Below are 23,815 nucleotides of genomic sequence, written 5' to 3' on the forward strand. Positions count from 1 at the left end.
CAAATTAGATTTATCATGGGATTAAACTGGAGATAGGATGTATTTAGAAGGTAGCTATTCTGATAGGAGTTTCCGATCTCCCCCAGTGTCACATAACAAAGATATGTCTAGCAATTTAGTGCTTTCAATGGGTTTTTTAAATCTAAACTTTTGTGTAATTATTTGAAGTGGCTTTATTTAATGCTTAGTTTACATTCTGATCTTAACAAAAATAGTAATAAACTGTGATCTGGTAATTTCTGTATAGGATTCTATCTAAATAATCTTTGAGCTCACAGGAGTAACTTCTGACATTTAATAGGCAAAATAACAAGCCAGCCATTAAGTAGATATGGACAGTTTGAGTTATTGCCTCTAAAATGCATCAGATTTTGACTAAGTGTCTCAATATATTTTAATTTTCAGGTTCTTGCTAGTTACATAAATCCTGCAGGGAGCATATCAAATGGAGAGACCCAGACTAGCCACGAGGGTAGAGGACAAAACAGCAATGCTCTTCCATCAGTTCTGTTAGAGCTACTCAGTCAGTCTTGTCTCATTCCAGCAATGTCGTCATACCTCCGTAACGATTCAGGTAAAGTGCTGCTGTTCTCTCTCTCTCTTTTTTTTTAATTATTTATTTAAAGCATATTGCACTTTTCTCTGAAATGAGCCTGGTGGAAAAGCAGAACTGCTATTGACAAAATCAGGGTAAATGTAAAGATTCATTTGCAAGAGAATTTCATGCTACTTGAACAAAATAGACAGCACCTGCAAATTTCCATCAGGGTTACTTTTGACATATTATTACTCCTTTATAGTAGATTTACTTAAGTCTTATAAGATGAAATTTGTTTGCTGTGGCTGTTGATGTGATCTCTCTTTATTTTGTAGAGTTTTAAACTCTTGCACAGTTTAAAATTATCCTTTTTTAAAAAATTTAAAACTATTTTAAAAAAAATTCTGTTTACAGATGCTATCACCTTGAAAAATCACATTTCTGTCTGACAATTTTGTATTTTACTATTCTTCAAGAGCTAGTCCCAAAGATATTCATTATGGGTGCACATGTGCTCCTGGGAGTGGAAATTGTTCTGTAGCAGTGTCTGTTGGTTCACCCCTGCCCACTGTGCCTCCTCATGCTGTGAACCAAGGGTTTAAGTGGCAGTGTGGATTTTTGGTCTACAGTTAATCTTTCTGTCCTAAGTGTGTGGTGTTAATGAGAAATTTATAGTTGACTTAATGTTAGTGTGCATACACATGCCAGTTGTGTATAGGCATGCGTGAGCCCTGCCATTACTTCTGAACTCTCTAAAAGTGGAACTGAGGTGGGTATTCAGCCATGGATGATTCTGTACTGTTTAAAAAATTCTGGTTTAGTTCTCCTGAAGCTACAATAGCTGGCTCCCTCTCAGTTGTGATGTCACAGATGTCTTGGAAAAATCATGGAGCAGATCCTCAAGGGATCAATTCTGAAGCACTTAGAGGAGAGGAAAGTGATCAGGAACAGTCAGCATGGATTCACTAAGGGCAAGTCATGCCTGACTAATCTAATTGCCTTCTATGACAAGATAACTAGTTCTGTGGATGAGGGGAAAGCAGTGGATGTGTTGTTCCTTGACTTTAGCAAAGCTTTTGACACAGTCTCTCACAGTATTCTTGCCAGCAAGTTAAAGTAGTATGGGCTGGATGAATGGACTATAAGGTGGATAGAAAGTTGGCTAGATTGTCGGGCTCAACGGGTAGTGATCAATGGCTCCATATCTAGTTGGCAGCCGGTAGCAAGTGGAGTGCCCCAAGGGTCGGTCCTGGGGCTGGTTTTGTTCAATATCTTCATAAATGATCTGGAGGATGGTGTGGATTGCACCCTCAGCAAGTTTGCAGATGACACTAAACTGGGAGGAGAGGTAGATACGCTGGAGGGTAAGGATAAGATACAGAGGGACCTAGACAAATTGGAGGATTGGGCCAAAAGAAATCTGATGAGGTTCAACAAGGACAAGTGCAGAGTCCTGCACTTAGGATGGAAGAATCCAACGCACCGCTACAGACTAGGGACCGAATGGTTAGGCAGCAGTTCTGCAGAAAAGGACCTAGGGGTTACAATGGACGAGAAGCTGGATATGAGTCAACAGTGTGCCCTTGTTACCAAGAAGGCCAATGGCATTTTGGGCTGTATAAGTAGGGGCATTGCCAGCAGATCGAGGGACGTGATCGTTCCCCTCTATTCGACACTGGTGAGGCCTCATCTGGAGTACTGTGTCCAGTTTTGGGCCCCACACTACAAGAAGGATGTGGAAAAATTGGAAAGAGTCCAGTGGAGGGCAACAAAAATGATTAGGAGACTGGAACACATGACTTATGAGGAGAGGCTGAGGGAACTGGGGATGTTTAGTCTACGGAAGAGAAGAATGAGGGGGGATTTGATAACTGTTTTCAACTACCTGAAAGGGGGTTCCAAAGAGGATGGCTCTAGACTGTTCTCAGTGGTAGCAGATGACAGAACAAGGAGTAATGGTCTCAAGTTGCAGTGGGGGAGATTTAGGTTGGATATTAGGAAAAACTTTTTCACTAGGAGGGTGGTGAAACACTGGAATATGTTACCTAGGGAGGTGGTGGAATCTCCTTCCTTAGAAGTTTTTAAAGTCAGGCTTGACAAAGCTCTGGCTGGGATGATTTAATTGGGGGTCGGTCCTGCTTTGAGCAGGGGGTTGGACTAGATGACCTCCTGAGGTCCCTTCCAACCCTGATATTCCATGATTCTATGGATTCCCACCGGAGCTTGAAAATGGCTTGCAGGGCGTCATGTTAGTATTTCATTCCTTGAGGCATAAGACAAACCATTTGGGATCAGAGTTACCTTTTAACAAGTGTTTTTTCAAAACCATGCATATAGAATGAAATAAAGGCTGTTTAGCTGGCTCTCTGTAACTACTCTGTGGTAGGTGGAGCATTGTGTTATTTTGTGCTGAAGCAATCTAAAAATGTCTTCAGAGAACCTCAATCAACAAAAATTTTGAACAATGTGAAGAATGTTTCTCTGGATATTTGAGTATTTGACACATCACTATGGGATTATCTCATTTTCAAGAACATTTTGGTCAAGTATTTACAAACTTGCAGCTGAAAAATTTAAGATAAATCAGAGTAGCTAATTTCAAACACTGTGGCTAATTGAAGTCCTGTTGTGGTGTTAATCTTCTTATCTAAAATGGTGCCGACTAGTTTTATGTTCCATGGAAACAACTTACTTATTTTTGCCTGATAGAACAAGTTGTTTTGTTAATTGTGGCTGTGGGCCATGTTATCCGTAAATGACTTATTTTAAAAATGGTTTATTCCTTCTGTAAATTAACTCTTGTAATATACAGCATATTAGATTTTTTTTCTGAATCTATGCATAAGTTATTTGAATAGACTTAAGTTAGAATTTAATAATTCAGATCAAGATTTTCAAAAATAGGTGCCTAAAGTTAGGGTCCTACATCCCTATATAGGTGTCTGCTTTTGACACCCATTTTTGAAAAATCTTTGTCTAATTTCTTGCAGGGCTCTGTATCTCTGGTGGAAATGAATTTTAAAATTTCCTGTGGTCTAGAGCAAAGTTACCATCCCTGTGTCCAAATGTCAGTTTTGCTGAGTGGCACTTAGTACTGTTAACAATTTAAAAAGAAGTTAAGAATCCTACTTGTAACAAACTTTTAATTGTAATTTTTATTCAGTATAAGGTGTTCTTCTTTGAGTGCTTGTTCATGTCCATTCCACATTAGGTGTGCGCACGCTGCATGCACTAGCATTGGAAACTTTTTCCCTTAGCAGTTCCCGGCAGGGCCCCCACTGCGCCATGCATATATACCCCTGCCGGCCCAAACCTGTCCAGTTCCTTCTTACCATCCATGGCGGCGTTGGAACAACAACAACCACCCCCGCACCCACTCCCGCCGGTAGAAGAGCAGTCCCTTAGCCTTTAGAGTAGCTGTTATCAGTTCGTTAACATACCTATTGCGGACACTTAAGTCATTAGCTGCTTGGAGGCTTCCAGCACCCGCTCACGGCTTCAAGGCTTGCGCCACGTGCCGCAAACCTATGCCAGTTAGTGACCCCCATGACTCGTGTCTACATTGCCTGGGGGACAGACATCAGACTGAATGGTGTAGGATTTGCAAGGCATTTAAGCCAAGAACAGGGAAAGAAAGAGACTTTCGTCTAAAGCAGCTGTTGATGGAGGCTGTATTGCAGACGCCAGGCCCAGAGTGCCCGACGCCTGCTCAGGCTTCCTTGGTACGTAGTGCCCCAGAGCTGTCGAGAGACCCGGCACCAGCTAAGCACTGTAAACTGTCGGCCCCAGAGTGCCCTGCTAGGCCCTGGCACCGCTCGTCCTCCCTGGTGCGGCCCTCAGCGCAGCCGGAAGGAAGGCGCAGTCGTTCCACACACAGGAGGCTGGCGCTTCCCAAGGCACCGAGCACTGATAAGAGCGGGAAGGCCGCGGTACCGGTGCTGACACAGTCAGTCCCAGCAGCACGAGCCCAGACCTAAGTGAGCTCGGTGCAGACGATGGGCTTGAGGGCATAACGGATCAGCCCTCTACACCTGGTACCTTTGAGGCTGCAAAGGACCTCATCGAGCTATTGGCAGCGAGCCCCCTCCCATATGGGGAGAACCCTCTGGCACCCATGCTTTGGGTGCCGTCGAGGGCTAAGCTGGCAACGGTGTGCAACTCGCGGACACCGTCCTGGCTCCGCTCCCGGAGTTGGTCCTGGTCGAGCTCCAACTCCGCGGACTCACACTTGCCAGCGGCTCAGAAGGAGGTTGCGACACCGGCAGTGGGTCGGCATGAGGAAGCACCAGAAAGGGCACGCCGCTCTCCGGCACCACCCAGAGACCAGCACTGGGAGGAGTTGAGACGGCCCTCGCCAGAAGACTCCCGCAGATGGTCCTGGTCAAGGGAACGCTGGCACAGGTCCTGGTCGGGGTCCAGGTGCTGGTCCTCGTCCTGGGGATACTGGTACTGCTCCCGCTCAGCCAGGAGCCACTTGTTCTCCCGCCGGCACAGATCGTTGGCACTGCCATGGCCTTCACGATCCGCATCGCCGCAGTCCGGCGCCGACTTCTACTCTGGCTGCTATAGCTACCTGCACCGGGCCCTGGACAGCAGGGACCCTCAGGTGGGCTGGCAATCCCAATGGGGGCCGCCAGGCCATTGGCCCTTCTGGACCCCCTGGGCCTATCAGGAGCGCCAAGGGGCCCCGTCCAAGGCAAGTTACTCGGTACAGCGGTCCTGGTCCCCGCACTGACGCCAGATGGTGCTGGAGCCTACAGTTTCCAGGCCTCCAGCATTCCCCCAGGATAAACGGGAGAGACTGGCACTGAATCCGGTGCCATCCCATGGACTTCTGGCCTGAGCCGGAAGCCCCTCCCATGGGAGAAGGGAAGCAGGAGGACCAACCAGAGGGGGTCGAGCAGCAGCTAACCTCCTCGTCTTCCCCGGATGAGGCAGTGGCAGGTACAGAGGTGTCCGGCCCTCCACCGATAGATCATAGAGCCCACCAGGAATTGCTGCACAGGGTCATCCAGAACTTGGGGTTGCAGGCTGAGGAGATAGTTGAGCAGGAGGATCCCATGGTGCACATTTTGAGCCTCAAGTTCCATCCAGAATAGTGCTACCACTCATTAAGACCATTCAGTCCAACTATAAGCCTATATGGCAGACCCTGGCCTCCAGCGGCCGAGGGAGTGGAACGTAAATACTTTGCCCTTCTAAGGACTATGAGTTCCTGTTCTGCCACCCGAGTCCATGCTGCCTAGTGGTTTCAGCAGTAAATGAAAGGGAGCACTATGAACAGCAGGCCCTGGCTCCTAAGGCCAAGGAGGCGAAACGCCTGGACCTTTTTGGTAGAAAGGTGTACTCATCTGGGGGTCTTCAGCTGAGGATTGCGAACCAGCAGGCCATTCTCAACAGGCACAATTTCAACTCCTGGGCAGCGGTGGGGAAGTTTAAGGACAACCTCCCACAAGGCTCCCAACAGGAGTTCACGGCCCTGGTGGACGAGGGGAGGGCAAGGCAGTAGCCAAGACCTCTCTCCAGGCTTTCCTCGATTCGGCAGATACGGCGGCTAGAACAATTGCGTCGGGGTGGTCATGAGGCAGTTGGCGTGGCTCCACGAGTCAGGCCTGCAGCCTGAGGTACAGAATACACTCCAGGACCTCCCCTTCGAAGGGTCTGGGCTCTTCTTGGACCAGACAGACACAAAGCTGCACAGCCTCAAGGACTCGCGAGTTAGGTTTAAGTCGATGGGTATGCACACCCCGGTGACCCAGAGGAATCCCTTTAAGCCGCAGCCTCCCCCTCAACGCCACTTCCAGCCTCACCATAGGCATGAGCCTTACCGTAGGCGAGGCAGGGATAACTGGCTATGGTGCAACAACAATAGTAACAATAATGCACTGGGCCAGAACAAACCCTAGCCGGGCACTAAGCCAGGCTTTTGAAGGTGTGCTCGAGGACAGCGTACTAGACCAGTCACCGGATCCGTCCCTTGGTTTCCTGAACCGCCCTTCCCGTTTCTCCTGTGCATAGTCCACCATTATGTCAGACTCTTGGGTCTCACACAAGAACGGGTACTCGCTGCAATTTGCCTTCCTCCCCCCTCTTTCACTCCCTCTTTGCCATCCCTCTTCAGGGACCCCTCTCACGAGCATCTCCTAGAGAAGGAAGTCTGCTCACTGATAGAGGCGGTGCCGCACAGCCTAAGGGGGAAGGGGTTCAACTCCCGGTACTCCTCATCCCCAAGGCCAAAGGGGGCCTTCGCCCCATCCTAGACCTGCGCAGGCTCAACAAGTTCCTGGTCAAGGCCATGTTCCGCATGGTCTCTCTGGGCACTATCATCCCTTCCCTGGATCAGGGGGACTGGTACGCTGCCCTTGACATGAAGGACGCGTACTTTCATATCACCATCCACCCAGCACGTCGGCGGTTCCTACGCTTCACCGTGGGCCAAGAACATTACCAGTTTGTGGTTCTCCCATTTGGTCTAGCCGTGGCCCCAAGGGTGTTCACAAAGTGCTTGGCGGTGGTGGCGGCCTTCTTACGGAGGCAGAGAATCCGGGTGTACCCATATCTCGACGACTGACTCCTGGTGGGCCGATCCAAGGCGGAAGTGAAGGGCCATGTGGAGGTGGCCCTGAGATTGTTCAGCAAGGTGGGGCTCCTGGTCAACGTCCCCATGTCCACGCTTGTGCCCATGCAGAGAGTGGAATTCATAGGGGCGGTCCTGGATGCGGTGCAGGCCAGGGCAAGCCTTCCAGTATCCCGATACCGGGCTATCCAACAAGCGGTGGCCTCCCTGCGCCAGTTTCCAATGACAATGGCCAGGTGCTGCCTGCGGTTGCTGGGCCACATGACAGCATGCATGCACGCATGTGATCAGGCATGCCAGACTGAGATTCAGAATTCTGCAGGCCTGGCTCACTGAGGTGTACCGCCCAGGCAGGGACTCCCTGGACTTGGTAGTGACAGCCCCAAGGGATGTGCTGGACTCCCTGCTGTGGTGGCAGTTCCTGCCTGTGGTATGCTCAAAGCACAGTGTATTTCTTAACTAAGTATCCTAAAAGAAAAGTGACTTTCTCAAGGCCACACAGTGAGTCTGTGGCAGAGTCAGGATTCTCAGGTCTTTCTAACTCTCAATCCTGTACTCATTCTTCAAGACCACGCTACCTTATTGCCAGAAGTGTTGAGCGTTCACCACTTCCATTGATTTTAGTTGCAAATGTGAATGCTCAGCATCTCTGGAGATGAAGGCCGAGGGATCTCAAGTGTGCACACCCAGAATATGAGTAGCACACAGTTAGTAGTAGTCTATGAAAATTTGAATTTAGGTGACTTTACCCAGCACCACAGGGGCCAGGGATAGAACCCAGTTCTTCCTGGTATCAAACTGTGCTAACCAGATTTTTTTCTTCCTGCTTCATTTACTACACACCTACCAACTTTAAAAAGGAAAGGTCCTACAAACAGCCTCATTCGCCACACCGCCTTGATTCATTTTCTGAGTACCATCCATCCTGCATTAGGAGGCAGAATAAAGGTTTCATGGAAATCCCTAAATCTGGTATTTCCAAATTTGAGTGCTTGAATTTGCAGTATTAGCATGTTTAATGTTGTAACTTGTAAGTTCTTCTCTAGGGTTTTTGAAAAGACAAATATTGTGCAACTGTTACACCCTCCCACCACACCACTCCATCAGCAGGGCTTGAACCCCAGAGTCTCTGCAACACAAACACTAGCACTTGACCTAAAAGGTGAATTGCCCTAGTAGGGAGCGCAAGTAGACTGTTATCCTTTGTAGACATGTGAATAGAGAAACATGCATAATACACTGAGTGTATTATATATGTTTGAGTAGCCCCATTTTACAGACAAGACAGCGGCATACTCAACAGCACTGCCCCTCAGAAATAATCTGCCAAATCTAAATAGATGAGACTTGAATCTGCCCTATTAGAGATCTTGGTTTTATTCCAAGCTTGTGTAACCTCTCAGTGGGGTAAGATACCTTATCCAATAAGGTTTGTAAAGGGCACAAAAGTATTAACACCAGTCAGTGTGACTAGAAGAAAGGACTTGAATTCATGGTCTCCTGGCTTCTAATCCAAACTGAGAAACTAGGGCGCTCCATGTGCCCTAGTTTCTCAGTTTGGATTAGAAGCCAGGAGACCATGAATTCAAGTCCTTTCTTCTAGTCACACTAGAAATCACACATAAAATGTTCAGGGGTTTTCACATCCACCCAGGAATAAGTTGTATTGAGCAACACACTACCAGAAAATAGCAGTTTTCAGCAGCTCCATAACTTACCCACAGCAGAAGGAATGGCCATGGGGTCAGCCAACGCTTACCTTTACCTCAGGACTCTCCCACTGCTGCAAACCATGGTGAATCCAGAGATCTTTTTCAAAAAGGTGGGGGGAGGGGGAAATAATGGGAAGGTTTTTTTATAATGGAAAATATAGAGTTGCTATTGCTCCCTCTACAATTAATATTATATAGGTTGCTGCTGCTGTTATGATGTTAGAATAGTCTTTCAGTGTTTTGGTGATGACTGCAATTTTATGTTTTATTTGTAGACTCATCTTAAGCACAGTTAGCTACAAGTACCGCATGTGTCTTGCCTGTAAAGTCTCTTTTTGGCAAAGCTTGTTAATAGGCACCTCTGTTTGTGAAATAGCCAAATATTAAGCTGCATGTGGTATTGATTTAATGACAACTCTTTCAACTAGAAATTTATCTTAAGTTTTCCTGAGGTTTAAATATGTTCTGGCAGGTTCATTCTAGATTAACTGGCTCTTAAAAAAAAAATTTTAAAAATCTATATCGCAGAAGATCACGTGTTCCCGATAAAAGTGAAATGTTTAATAAATAAGCAGATGACCACTTAAATATCACTTAATCATTTAGAAACCTCATCTTGAAACAGGTCTTTGCAACCCAAGCAGATCACTCAGTCATGTCCTGCATCATTTTCTGGGGAGGAGCAAAGTGATCCAGATATCCTTGAAATTGTAAATTGGACACTTTTCATTAATTTCCCTAATTGCGTTTTTCCCTGTAATACAGAGAAGGAAAAGTCCTTCATGAACAGGGCGAAGGTATTCAGACATTATTCATAAGGGTCAGAGTTACAATACTACTGAAACTATTACTCTGAGCGACTTTTATTTATATTTGTATTCTTTGTGTAGAATTACCATGGCATTTACAATTAATATTTTTTATAAAAGAATATTGAAGGAAACTCATCACTTCAGTGCATGATGAGATTTTAATATACGTATGTCTTGTTCATGTCTGAATTAGAACACGATACACATTAACATTTGTATTCTGCTATTTTCATTTGATAACTTTTTCTTATGTTTTTAAAAACCTAACAGAACATTTTTTTCTTAATGAGGACTTAGGTATATCTCATCTTTGTAGTTTCAAGTGACGTTTTTTTACTGTTGTTTCATAATTTTTACATAGAACCTTTCATCCAGAAAGATCAATCCTAATCATTTTTCAAATACAGGAGTGACTTCATCTACTGATGAAATGCAGCCACATCTGCCGTGAAACAGTTGGTTTGTTACATCAGTAGTTCCCAGCTGTGAATGGCAACTAGTTTGAGTCACCATCTAGTTCTTGTGAGAGTCATCATCTGGTTGAGTGTTTCTTATATTTTATATTTAAATAGTAAAGGTATTTTATTTGATCCAGAGGACCTCTGAGATGTGTGAAGAAATAAATAGTACCAACCAAAATTTTTAGGTTAGGTAAGGGAAGGCAGAAAAGAGAGAGAAAGCGATTATCCCTTTTAGTCCAAGCAGCTCAGAGTCTATGTAGAATCAGTTGAGTAAGGGAACAGAAGACATAAAGGAAAGGAAAAGAAAATGAGCTGTCTTTTGTTACGTATTTATACAGTGCATAGCACAATGGGACTGAGACAGGAAAGCTCTACCTAAAATTACCACTGTTTAAAAATACTTTTAAAATTAAATTTAGCAGTACTGGTTTCTCTGTGAATTGGTTCTCATACACAACACAGTAGATCTACCAGTCTGGAGAACTGTAGGCTGACTACACCGGTCTGAGCCCACAAGGGGAAGAGTTTGGGTGCCTCTGTCTCTCTTTATAATAAAGGCTGGTAACTGCATCACAAGCTACAATATTCTGTCTTTGTGTTTACTAGAAGAAGCTGACATAATGCTGGCTGCTGGAAAGTTTTGGGACCCTTGTGTTTTTCAGGCAGCTTTTCCTTTCTGCTTTCTTCCTTGCACATTAGTTTCAGACCCACAGAACTCAGTGAGGGGGAAGTTTGTGGTCAGCACAGCTTCTGATGACATGGCACTACTGTCTTCCTTGGCTTTCTTTACCTGAAGAAGAGACTCCTTATGAATGTCTTCTAACAAGAATTCCTTCTCCCCTTGGAGGAGACAGTGTCTTACTTGTTCTGAGTCTTATTCCGCAGCTGACAGTGGGGGAAGTGTGTGAGTGTTGGTGATCTGAACATAGAAGCTAATTGGCATTAGAACTATCAAAACCTACCCTAAGTTCCTGAGTGGTGGTTGGTCTTCACACTTGACTTTAGAGATCTGTACACAAATATATTTGATAGTTTCCAGTGCTTAAACTCTAAACAATCTATTGAAGTTTGTGCATCTATGTCTCCAAAACTCTTTGCCTAGTGAACTGCCTCTGTGGTCTCAGATGGGCATGTTGAGTTCAATAGTTCTCTGGTGCAGTTGATAGACTTTTTCTTAAAACAAAATTTATAAGACTGGGGTCACTGTCCTACAGTGATGGTACTTTATAACTTAGGGCAGCCGGTGAAAAAACATTGTGTAAACTGAAACTGCAGTGGGAACTGAGAGAGAATGTAATTACACAAATGAAGAATTTTACCAGGACACCAGCATTAACATCCTCACTCTTATAAATGGTGCCATGGGATCTTTACCATAGTTGGTCATAGCCTTGGGAAAGCAGACTTATCTGAAATGTAAAAATGACAGCACAGTGCATCAATATCATATTGGTGCACTGGTTCAATAATATTTCAAAGGATAGAGTGCTGTCTGAATCAAAACAGCATCCTGCTACCCCCTGCATTTTACTTTGCATTGTACAAACACTAAAATATATCTGAACTATTTCCTTAAGGCAGAGAATGCTTAACAAGATTACCACATTAATCTTTGATGTGAGTATGAGTAATTTCTCCCAAAACTTCACCCAAAGGATAATTTTATAAATAAAGTTAATCAGTGCTGTAATATGTATATACATGTGCAATATGTAAATACTATAAATATACAGAAAAATCCCAATCTATGCTACAGTTTCTTCAATCAGCATGAATATGTTGATATTATTCTTCACATACACATACTTTGTGGATTCCAGTTATTTTTTTACCAAACAGTATATTACTTCCTATATCTATGGTGATGTCATAAGATTAAATATTTTCTGTACTATATGGATGACACCTAAATCTTTTCTCTACCTCTGTTATATCTACCCCCAGTGTAGTCTCATTTCTGTTTACTTTTTTGACATCCCTTTACATCAAGCTCAAAATAGTAAAAATGAGAATTTAACATCTTCCCCCCCCAATCCTTCTCAAATAAATAATATATAATATCTCATGGTTTAATATGCTGGAGAAAAGATGCAGAAGCCTTTGCCTAATTCACTGTGGATATTGTGGAGTCCTTACTTTATTTGCTGAACATTTTATTTCTAAATGGCTTTCATGGGCTCTGTTTCTTTCTCACCACAGAGTATAGTACACAGTAGTAGATTATCTAAAAGCACTAGATTGTCAATTTACAGGTAGCCTTGATTAAGGAATGGGATGTTGCAAAACTGCCCCAGAGTAGCCCGGGAAAGAAATTGTGCTCGTCACTGTCAGAGACACAATTACTTCCTTGTCCCCCTTTCTCCTGGAAGGTAGTAATTTTCAGGGGTATTTTTAGCAATACTAGGTGATTAAAATCTCACTTCTCTTTTATATAAAAACTAAAGTTAATTGTGCCGTGTCCCTTGTAGCTTTCACATTTCCCACCTTGAATGCTTAACCTTGTAACTTTAATGTTCTCAAAGTAGTTTTCTTTATGGAATAGGAAAATGTGTGTATGTGTACTTATATAAAAGTGTACATATGTTTGAACTTAGATTTAGAGCCAGTCCTTCAAAGATTCACACACATGCATACCTTTAAATGTGTGCAAGTTCCATGGATTTCAGTGGGACTGGTCACATACTTAAAAGTTAAACATATGTGTAGTATTGGGCCTAAATAATAAACCGTACAATTAAATATCTGTGGTATAAAAAGTCGAAGATCCATGTGGGATCCGGGCCTTAGGTAGTAAACTTCTCAAGGCAAGGATTAAGTCTTCCTCTGTACAACACAGTGCCCACCGGAACTCTGCAAAAACCCCTTAAATTTGATCGTGAGGCTTTAGAGCAAACGGTTTAGAAATCTGTCAGTATCCAGCTAGTAAGAAATGTTCAATTAATTGTTAATTCTTTACCCTTGTGTGATGATGCTTTTTATTTTATTTTAAACTAAGCATCAATATAAAAATGCCAAAAGTGATTTTGTTCATGTCACACACATTCTCAAAATGACACTGTGGAGGGAAAAATCTAGTAATGTGTATTGCTATCATTCTTCTAATAAATCTTAAAAAAAAAATACTAAACATTATAACAAAAGTTGCAGAATTTAGTCAATAGTTAAAATTTTATTTATAATTTTACGGTAGTTTTGGTATAACAGTGCTTTTTCCCCCCACACTCATTATACATTGGTATAAATCTTAACATACAATGGTGCTTTTAAAATAAAAACCCTACTTGACTTTTTGTTTTCTGGTCTTACCTATACAGAGGTGTATCATCACAAATCTATAGAAAGCATGGGATTGAAATAAATAAAATATATATGTAATCTACATTCTTCATGAAGACTTCTATGGTGCGATTGTCCTCTGGATTTTAATTTGTTTACACTGATTGTTTCCTGAATGTTCATTGGTAATAAAACAATACTATCTGTATTTCCAGTGTTCGAGCTTCATCCTTCATGAATGAGAAGTTTAATATTGTCAGTCTGCATTTACATAATTTAGTACTCCTAACTGGGCTTACTGATGCATTTCACAGTCATTGATGCAGAACCCTTAGCCAGATACTTTGCTCTGGAATGTGTTTGATAATCTTTTGAGGCAGTGTTTCCTATTGCTTTGCATTTAGAAATCATTCTTGCCATCTCAGGTCTTCGCACTGTATACTGTACAATTGATGCTGGAAAATGTCATCAAAGTGTAGTGTAGACATACACAAAAACAATCACAAAGAGATTGAGCACTGTTCCAATTATCCCCAACATGGCTAAAATAGATTCTTCTTTTTCTTCATTCTCCTCTTGCTTTTTTACATCTTCTAGTGTTGTGATGGCAGAGGTCCCCATTTTTTCTGCAGTTATCTTCACTGGTATTCTGACAGCTAGCTAGAAAAAGAAAAAATGATAAATCTAGCCCTTTTTGATCAAATAGTTTTGACATTTTCAAAAAAAATTGTGCACTGCAGCTGTATACTAAAGATCTTTTGTTTTCTTAATGCTCTGTTATGTCTGGCTCATTTTTTGTTTTCTTTGTGTGGCTATATTCTTATTTTAAGTAGTATTTGTTTTGTAGCTGTGGAATTAGGCATGATGTAAAATGGCTCGGGTTTGTTGTTGCATGCCAATTTAATGTTTTGTCATAAAAGCTGTTTTTAATTTGGCCTTAGCCTATTTATCTTATTCCTTGTGAAATAAAAATTGAACACAAGCAAGTAATGGTCATATAATTGAAAATGACTGAAATAGCATTTGTGATTTCTTAGCTATTGTTGAACATTGAATGTCACGGTACAATAACAACTGAAGATACACTTATTTGTTTAGTGATTTGTAGTGTAGAAATGTCATAATATAATTCTGCAGCCTTTATAGCTATGCGTACAAATAGCAGTTACAGGTAAGGCATTTTTTAATCTACCAGCTTTTGGCCATTTGTGCAGCAGTAAATATTGAACAAAAAATGCAGATTCAGTTTTCAAAGATGATATTCTTACTATACTATGCCCAGAGATCATACTTTTGATAATGTTGTAAAATATTAAGAATTTGAGGATTTCTTACATATGATAATGTACAATCTTTCCATTTTTTGTTGTAAAATATAAGGCACCGGTAACCCCCGCTGTGTAGTTCTGTTTATGTTCTTAATGTATGTGCAAACAAGTACCTTCTTCAAGCATTTTTCTAAAAGATTACTTTCCTTTTTGGATTAGGTACTGGATGCTGTTTATCTGCTATGTTCTAGCATTCCTGATGAAGAATTTCTGCTCTTACTAAAATGTGGATTTAATCTTTCTAGTAGTCCAAATGACCCTTATTTACTTACTTAAGATTCAGAATAACATTTTAGAGTATAATTACATTTACCTCTGAAGATGTTTTTATTCATTAAAGATAAACACATTGCTGCTGAGAATCAAATTAAATTAAGTCATCAACCCATAACATAACATTGCTTAGATAACAGTAAAAAAGAAAATGTTCCTTACCCTACATTGCATCAGGAATAAAATGTCATCAGACATGCTTTTTAGTCCTCGATTCAGTGACAAACCAACCTTTTATCTTCATGGAGGGCTGCTCTTTTCATTTAAAGAGAGAGAGAAAGAGAGAGATCCTATATGAACATGAACAATTTTTGATAAAGAAGTTAAAGCTGTGGAAGTGATGGTATTACAAGATCTTCCAAAAATATTGACTGGCTTTATCTTTCTGTAATCCATTGAAGCTAAACATAGTTTCAAACAAACAAACAAACAACCCTTTCAATATTGACACAAACTGTACATTATTATCTTAATTAAATTTGAGCTTTTCCTTAGATGATATATATTTTATTCACAAGCAAGTAATACATGCCATTTGGGTTTAATTAAAAAAAAATTAGATAAGCTCCTGCTTTTGTTTAGGTATATGTAGTTTTCTTGACTTTCACTTCAAAAATGAGCCTTTAATCTGCTCTGCTTCTCACCAGCCCTCTGAAGACGCTTTTTCACGTTGACACGCAAGAACTCCAAATTCAGTAAACTGTATATTCAATTACACTATGTAATTTTAGTCCAGACTTCGAAAAAGGATGAAAAATATCTGTTTTATTGGCAGTAGTGTTCGGACTGTCATAGACCTGCACTCAAAGCCTCTGAAAATAATTCCAAGATATTCTTCAAAGCATTGCATAACTTAGCAGCCAGTCAGCTCTGAGAAGTGGATAGACAGTGGCTTTGGTTGCATACTGTAGTGAGCTGTGACATTGATTAAACATGCACTTGGCACTTGCTGAATAAAGAAGGAACTACAAACCACCCTTGCAGACAGTGCGTTGCATAACAATGTGATGGCTCTGCTGTTTCATTGTCAGGCCAGGCACATTTTACTCCTGTAACAGTGAAATTGTGCTGCTGTACAGAGGGGAAAAGAGTTAGCTGTACTTCAGGGTTTTCTGATGAAGTGCTTCATGACACAGTTGCATTAAGGCATTCGAGCTGAAACAGTGTTTCTGCCTTTTGTGTTTTGATGCTTGCTTTGACAGGCTATAGTTTCAAACAGTAATTACTACTTTTAATGCTCTCCCCTTTTTATTCCCCACCCAAAGAATTCAGGTCACAATGTGTATGTCATCAAGACTGTTTAGTGGAAAAATGTTCCTGTTCAGCTTTTTATGGGAAGCAATCATTAGAATCCCGGTGTATGAATTAGACATGTATTAATTGTCTGGCACTTTCCAGCTTGGAAAAGATATAATGAGGGTGGGATGTGATAGAGGTCTTTAAAATCATGACTGGTGTGGAGAAAGTAAATAAGGAATTGTTATTTAAGAACTAGGGATCACCAAATGAAATTAGTAGGCAGCAGGTTTGAAACAAACAAAAGGAAGTATTTATTCACACAATGCACAGTCAACCTGTGGAACTCTTTGGCAGAGGGTGTTGTGAAGGCCAAGACTATAACACGGTTCAAAAAAGAAAGGTCCATCAATGGCTATTAGCCATGATGGGCAGGGTTGGTGTCCCTACCCTTTGTTTGCCAGAAGCTGGGAATGGGCAAAAGGGATGGATCACTTGATTACCTGCTCTGTTCATTCCCTCTGAAACATCTGGCATTGGCCACTGTTGGAAGACAGAATACTGGATTAGACGGACCTCTGGTCTGACCCAGTATGGCTGTTCTTATGTGACTTTTGCTTGCTCCATTTTAGGAGCACTTTGAAGTCTTATTGCCACAAATTCAGAAAAAAACCTCAATAATTTTTGTTTTTTTTTGCAAGAGGCCACTGTTCAGAAATATTTGATTATTCACTTACATGTTATGTGGAGGAGATTATCCAAGTAAATGTGTTTTGGCTTGTATGATGTTGTTTATCTATTTCCGTGACTGGATACAAATTTATCTTTACTGTGAATATCATTTGTTTGAAGGTTTCTCCCAAAACAAATTCTTTAAAATGGTTCATTTTCACAAAGCTTGATTTGTGGACTAAAATATATAGATAAAATCAGAAGGCTTATGCAGCATACAAAGAAAATAATTCTAATTTAAGGGTAAATATCATAATACTGTGGGAATAATGTGACTAGAAATCTCAGTATACTTGAGTTTCCCTGATCTAAAGCAACATGTTATAGAAATTCCTGAAAAAGCATTTATCCTTCTCCAGTTTTCATTTGCATTCCTTGCATTTGCATGGTAATTTTTATTTTACTCTTGACTTTTTTAAATCAATTTTTATTTAAAACACATGTTGCTGGTAGTTTACTTTCTTTCCATTTTGTAATCTTAAAATGCTAACATGTTTACTTGTTTCTTTAATTTCTCATTGTGTCAGATTTTACATAGAGATTTTTTTCTTAGAAATTTCACACTATAATTGCTCATCAAGGCTGGAAAAAAAAGTAAGTCTAGGGCCTCACTGGTAGCCTTTCTGTGAGAAAACACAAACTCAGATACAAAATTGATAAGCAAATAGCCAGGATAAATTTGTAGCCAACACCAGGTTCCAGTATTGAATTTCCACAGGTCAGAAACATGCTTTAACCAGGCTTCAGCAGGATTTGCAGTTTGATGTCAGTGGGACTTACGCTCCTAAATCATGTAGGTGATTCTGAAAATCCCAACCTAAGGCTCCTACAGCCATATTTAAATGTCTAACTTTAGGCTTCTAACCTTGAAAATTTTGGCGTGTGTGCGCACACACATTCTGTCTCACACATACTCTCAGCCACACTTGTGCTTCAGTTGAAAACACTACCTGTGCCAACTGGAGGGCTTCTCCCATCAGCCTAGATGCTCCATCTCCCCATCAACCTAGCACTGTCTGCACCGGGGTTAGGTCAGTGTAACTGCATCGCTCGGGGTGTGGATTTTTCACACCCCAGAGTGACATAGTTATACCAACCTATTTTCCTAGTGTAGAAGATGCCAAAGACTGTATGCCATTTAGGCAAGTATTTAATAAAAAACAAAATTTTATCCCCTAATTCAGCAAACATGTGGGTGCATATGTTTAAGCCTGAGGAGTCCCAGTGAAGTCAGTGTACAGTGTATCTATGCAAAATTACAAATTGCTTAAGTGTATGTAGGATCAGAGCCTTAATTTTCAATCTTTTGTTCTTTGCCTATAGCAATTTTGGAACATTAAAACAGGAGACATCCCTCTTGCCTCCCCTTCCCCCCATATGAGTGTTTAACAAAACAAAAACCCCCACGGTATTTATAACTTAGCTGATTATAAACCTTAATCTGAAGTTGCATTAAAACAGTTTCAAACAATTTTACAAAATGCCCAGTGAATTAAACGCTCCCCCCTTTTTTAGGTTACTGACCAGTTATAATGTACTTTGTGGAGTTCATTACTAGTCCCCAGTCTTTGTGTATGGTATGGTATGGATTTGTTAAAATCACAAACCTCTGTAATTAATTCTTCTAGTAAGTCCAAATGTTCTAATAAGATTTTCATTTATTTTGATATATAATAAGCGCATATCCAGTAGTTCTTGAAATTTTTACATTAAAGAACTATCAACAAATGTGATTAAAAAGACAATAAACTGAATGAAGAGGTGTCAGCTTGCTGACTTAAGGTTTAAACTTTGCATTTGTGACTTGAGTGCTTGACTTCTCAATCCTAAAGTTTTGTTAATGCATGTTAAGTTTATCCTGATGATGCCTCACCATTGCTGTCCTTGACTGAAGACTGCTGATTCCTAAGTATCCAAGAAAATGCTTGATATTTATTTGGAAATGTGTGTATCAAAAAGTTAGAAATTAGAATTCCCACACATGATGATATACCACCAAACTACTTGGTAGCGGTTAAATGAATCCCCATTAAGCAGTGTACATGTTAATGCTATTCTTTTTTTAAGAAGTAGTCACCTATCCTTCACTATAATTGTGCCAAAATAATGTTCTTGGGAGGCATCCCAATAAAAGAGAAATCCCAGTTCAAGATGTTGTAATTAATACAGGATTTTTCATTCTTAACTATTTTACAAATTATACATATTATAACACAGAACTGGAGATACTTCCACTGTGGAGTACAGCTGTCAGAAGACACACAGGATGCTGTACGAAAATGTGTGCTTGAGACACATTGTACCTTGACACCAGGACAAGACTTCATTCTAGAAAAATGCAGTGTAGGCTCGTTAGCATCCAGTGGAGATTGGCTGACTTAAATCAGTGGCTTAAATAATTGGGTTTACATTTGTTCTTTTTAGTTATTTGCCTAAAAAGAAGCTGATTGGTTGGTAACCATTAAAATGTTGCTATGCCCTAAATGTAGCCTTTATACTAAACTTGATACTTTTTTTCCTAACCAGGAAGATACACTATATCTATATATATTCATTGAAGCAATTATATAGCGAACATACATTTACTCAGATTTTTAATTTTTACATTTGTTTATACGTTAGAAAATGATGAATGATACATTTCTGATTTACTAGAGAATACATTTTTAGTGATGATTTGTATCACTCTTTGGATGGAAACTGGAATTCAAGTAAATGCACAAACAGCATTTTTAAATTGTTTATATTAGTTAAACCTACTTTACATATTCAAGATACAAAATATGTTTTGATAAACTTGTTTCCTTATGTATTTAAAACTCTTTTTTTAAGCAAAAGCAATACTTGTGAATTGAATGTGTTGTTTCTGGTGGTCCTATCCTTCAGATCTAGTAAATTTCATCCTCTCTCACCTAGTTTTTATGTATAGATTGGAAGAAGAAAACAAACTGCTGCTTTCTTATTTCCCAATATGTTTAATTTTGAATGAACTAGTCATTTAACTGAACTAACTGAATAAAACGAAGTAAAGAAAAATATTCTCCCTGCACCTGCAGAAGAGGCTGCTGCTATCTAAAGCTAGTTTAGTATTTCAACAAACTCTGCTTCCAGATGCTTGCCAGTGACTTCCACTAGTTCAGTGTTTTGACTAACTGCATAGTACTTATGGTATTTACTTTCAGGATAAAGGGCTAAAACATCACTACCGAAACATGAGCATGTGACTCCAGAAGAAGCCAGTATTTCACACCTGATGGTTAGGCCTCTAAGCTCTCTCTTTTAGTATAGGCCAGACGTTCCTTTGCTGCTATGTAATAACTTTTCTTTTTCACTTGTTTCTTTATCCTCAAAGTGCTTCTGACAGATTAGGACCCTTTTTTCCAGTTTCTTTCCTCTTGTATGTCCTGAGACTCTCCATCCATCATGAAGCCCTTTGAAACATTAGAGCTAGGATAGAGGGGAAGTACGTTGATTAACCTGTGCAATGCTGCTTTCTGATCATCCAAGCTACTTGAGGATACCTATAATACTTCATTTTCAAAGGCCTGTATAAACATTTGTCCTTACCTGGTAGAAGTTGATTTTTTTGCTTTTCAATGGTGGAGGGGAGTGAAATTGTTTTAATATGCAGATCTTATTTAGAGTTAAGGAAGGATTTAAAAAAAAGTCACGGTGCTGATTTAACATAGTCCATATAAAAGATTCAAGGTCAGCAGCAGAACTTTATGCAATACTGCCAAGTATAAACCATGACAGACAAGTAAATCCATCAGCTACTGAGCAAATAACCAGCTAATTAGGATGTATCAACAGAGAGCAGCAAATGACTAGCACAGTGGTTCTCAATTTTTTTTTCATGGACCACTTGAAAATTGCTGAGGGTCTTGGCAGACCACTTAATGATCTTTCCAAATGTTATTTATACCATTGCTAACTATTGTAAAGCACTTCAGATAAAAGTGGTATATAAAAAAAACTTAATAATAATTAACCTTTTTTTGTTCTACAAATAAAAGCACACAACTCATATTTTAATATCAGTAGTCTCTCCCACACCGGGCTGGGAAGGAGGGGGGATGTCTCTCTCTCCCCTGCCACAGCAGCCCCTGAGCTGGGGCTGGGAAGGAGCGGGGTTCTCTCCCCGGCAGCCACAGCCCTGGAGCTGGAGAAAGTTGCCTCTTTCTCTGGCTGCTGCAGCCCTGCCTGTCCCAAATTTCCCCTACCCCCTCTTCTCACCCCACTGCCCCCTCACCTATCTACTATTTCCCCCATCTCACCTCACTGCCCCCTATCACCTATTCCCCCAAGGCCACCACCTCACCTTACATGTGCATCTTCGGGGTCCAGGCACCTAATTAGTGGAGCCACACCTGCATGGCTCCACTAATTAGGTGGGTGGCCCTTTATTCTCCTGTGTGCGGCTGCCCAGGCTCTTACCTTAGAAGGAACTATCCGCGGACCACCTGAATGGAGCTTGCGGACCACTAGTGGTCCACGGACCACAGTTTTTGAGAGCCTCATAATTCCTTAGTATGTTTGTTACCATGTACAAGCTCTCTCAGCAGTTCTTTTACTTTTTACCATTTGTGCTGAAACTGAGACTGTGTCTTTGTGAATTCTGAAATGTGACTGGAAAGAGGAGCAACGTAAATTTAGTTTGGATTTATACGTTTACATTTGCTGGCATTTAGAACAAGAGAAAAAATGTTATGAAATTGTATATGTAATAATGACAGTGAATTTAGGAATGTTTTGTAGGGAACAAGAATAAAAATCACTATTTTAAGTGCACAGGTTATGCAGTTGTACACATTTTATGATGCAGGTATCCAAAATGTAATTCGTCTGTTCTTTCCATATAAACAAAGTTAAAAGCCTCTAAGTAAAACGTAGACAGTTCAACAGGGGTTGATCCTAAGAGCCTTGCAAATCTTGTTGATTATAGATCAACATTAGTAGTGTATTGGGAGTGGACCTGAGGCAATACTACCCTCCGACGACCTCTCTTCCTTCCCCTTAGACCACAGAGTGCTGAAATACTCTTTTTTGTGACCTGTTGGGATATGCTTCTAATCTCCGGTTGCCTGCCACGTTAAATATTTCACTTGTCCTTCACACCTGTTTTGATGACTCTAGCACATCCAGGCAGTGGAGAGCTGGAGCCGGTTGTTAAATTTAGAAGCCCGAGGGACAACCAGTTCTAAAAGGGCTTCTAAATTTAACAACCAGCCAAAAGTGGCGCCTTAGGCACCACCTCCATGGGTGCTCCGTGGCTGGAGCACCCATGGGGAAAATTTGGTGGGTGCAGAGCACCCACGGGCAGGTCCTCACCGAGCCCCAGCTCACCTCACCTCTGCTCTGCCTCCGCCTTCTCCCCTGAACACGCCGCCCCACTCTGCTTCCCCCCACACACACACACCCAGCTTCCCATAAATCAGCTGTTCGCGTGGGAACCCTGGGAGGGCTGAGAAGCAGGCGGCAGCTTCGTGCTCAGGCCTGCGGAGGCAGAGCAGAGGTGAGCTGGGGCGGGGGGGGCTCGAGGAGGGCTGCCCACGCTGCAGCAGGTAACCCAGGGGAGGGGGGCATAGGGGAACCGCTCCCTGCCCCAGCTCACCTGGGCCTGAGTGCGAAGGTGCCGCTTACTTCTCAGCCCTCCCCGGATTCCTGCATGAACAGCTGATCCACGGGAAGCCGGGGGTGGGGGGTGGAGAAGCAGCACGTTCAGGGGAGGAGGCGGAGTGGAGGTGAGCTGGCGCCAGGCGCAGGGTGGGGAGCTGCCGGTGGGTGCTCTGCACCCACCAAATTTTCCCCGTGGGTGCTCCAGCTCCGGAGCACCCAGGGAGTCAGTGCCTAAGGCGCCACTTTTGATGTGATCGGTGGAGGGAGCAGCCGCTCCCCCTGCTCCCCCCCCCCAGCTATGCTACCCCGCCTCTAGGAGCCAGAGGGATCTCCTGGATGTTTCCTGGGAGCCGCCCCAGGTAAGCACCGCTGGGACTCACCACCTCACCCCCCAGCAGGTCCCTCTGGCTCTTAGGGGCAGGGGGCAGTGGGCATCCACTGTGGTGGCCCACAAGACCCTCCTGTCCGGTTCTGGGGGTAGTCAGGGGACAGGGGAGGGGGGGTGAATGGAGCAGAGGTCCAGGGGTGGGTGGTGTCAAGGAACGCGGGGGGTTAGATGGGGCAGGAGTCGCGGGGGGCGGGAGTGGGCCACGACCCCCTTGTGGGGTGAGGAGGGAACAGGTTATTAAGGTTTTGGCAGCTCATCACTGCATCCAGGCTCTCCTCAGCCACAGTTGCCTCCAGCAAGAATCACTCTGTGTAACTGTCATAAATATAAAGGGAAGGGTAACTGCCTTTCTGTATACAGTGCTATAAAATCCCTCCTGGCCAGAGGCAACATCCTGTTACCTGTAAAGGGTTAAGAAGCTCAGCTAACCTGGCTGGCACCTGACCCAAAGGACCAATAAGGGGACAAGATACTTTCAAATCTTGGGTGGGGGAAAGGCTTTTGTTTGTGTTCTTTGTTTATGTGGTTGTTCTCTCTTGGGACTGAGAGAGGCCAGACAGAAATCCATCTTCTCCAACCCATCCTAATCTAAGTCTCCAATATTGCAACCAGTATAGGTAAGCCAGGCAAGGCGGATTAGTTTATCTTTCGTTTTATGTGAATTTTCCCCGTGTTAAGAGGGAGGTTTATTCCTGTTTTCTGTAACTTTAAGGTTTTGCCCAGAGGGGGATCCTCTGTGTTTTGAATCTGAATACCCTGTAAAGTATTTTCCATCCCGATTTTACAGAGATGACTTTTACCTTTCTTTTTTAAATAAACCCCTTCTTTTAAGAACCTGACTGATTTTTCCATTGTTCCAAGAT

The 23,815-nt window shown here is 42.1% G+C and overlaps 1 protein-coding gene and 1 long non-coding RNA gene across 4 annotated transcripts in view; one reads left to right on the top strand and one right to left on the bottom strand.

The window, feature by feature from the left end:
• BIRC6 (baculoviral IAP repeat containing 6) overlaps positions 1-23,815 on the top strand; it is a 320,140-nt gene that overhangs the window by 224,781 nt on the left and 71,544 nt on the right. The window contains 1 exon segment of the mRNA XM_073338417.1: positions 406-574. Within this exon segment, the coding sequence (XP_073194518.1) occupies positions 406-574 (169 nt within the window).
• LOC140909343 (uncharacterized) lies at positions 13,172-15,944 on the bottom strand. Of its 3 annotated transcripts, none has more exons than XR_012158183.1 (3): positions 15,622-15,944; positions 15,140-15,232; positions 13,172-14,036 (listed from the first exon to the last, which is right to left on the bottom strand). It is a non-coding gene; the product is annotated as an uncharacterized lncRNA (long non-coding RNA). The 3 variants fall into 3 exon arrangements; XR_012158185.1 differs by having other exon boundaries at positions 15,140-15,227; positions 15,510-15,944; XR_012158184.1 differs by having other exon boundaries at positions 15,510-15,944.

Source organism: Lepidochelys kempii, chromosome 3, assembly GCF_965140265.1.
Source record: "Lepidochelys kempii isolate rLepKem1 chromosome 3, rLepKem1.hap2, whole genome shotgun sequence".
NCBI lineage: Eukaryota > Metazoa > Chordata > Testudines > Cheloniidae > Lepidochelys > Lepidochelys kempii.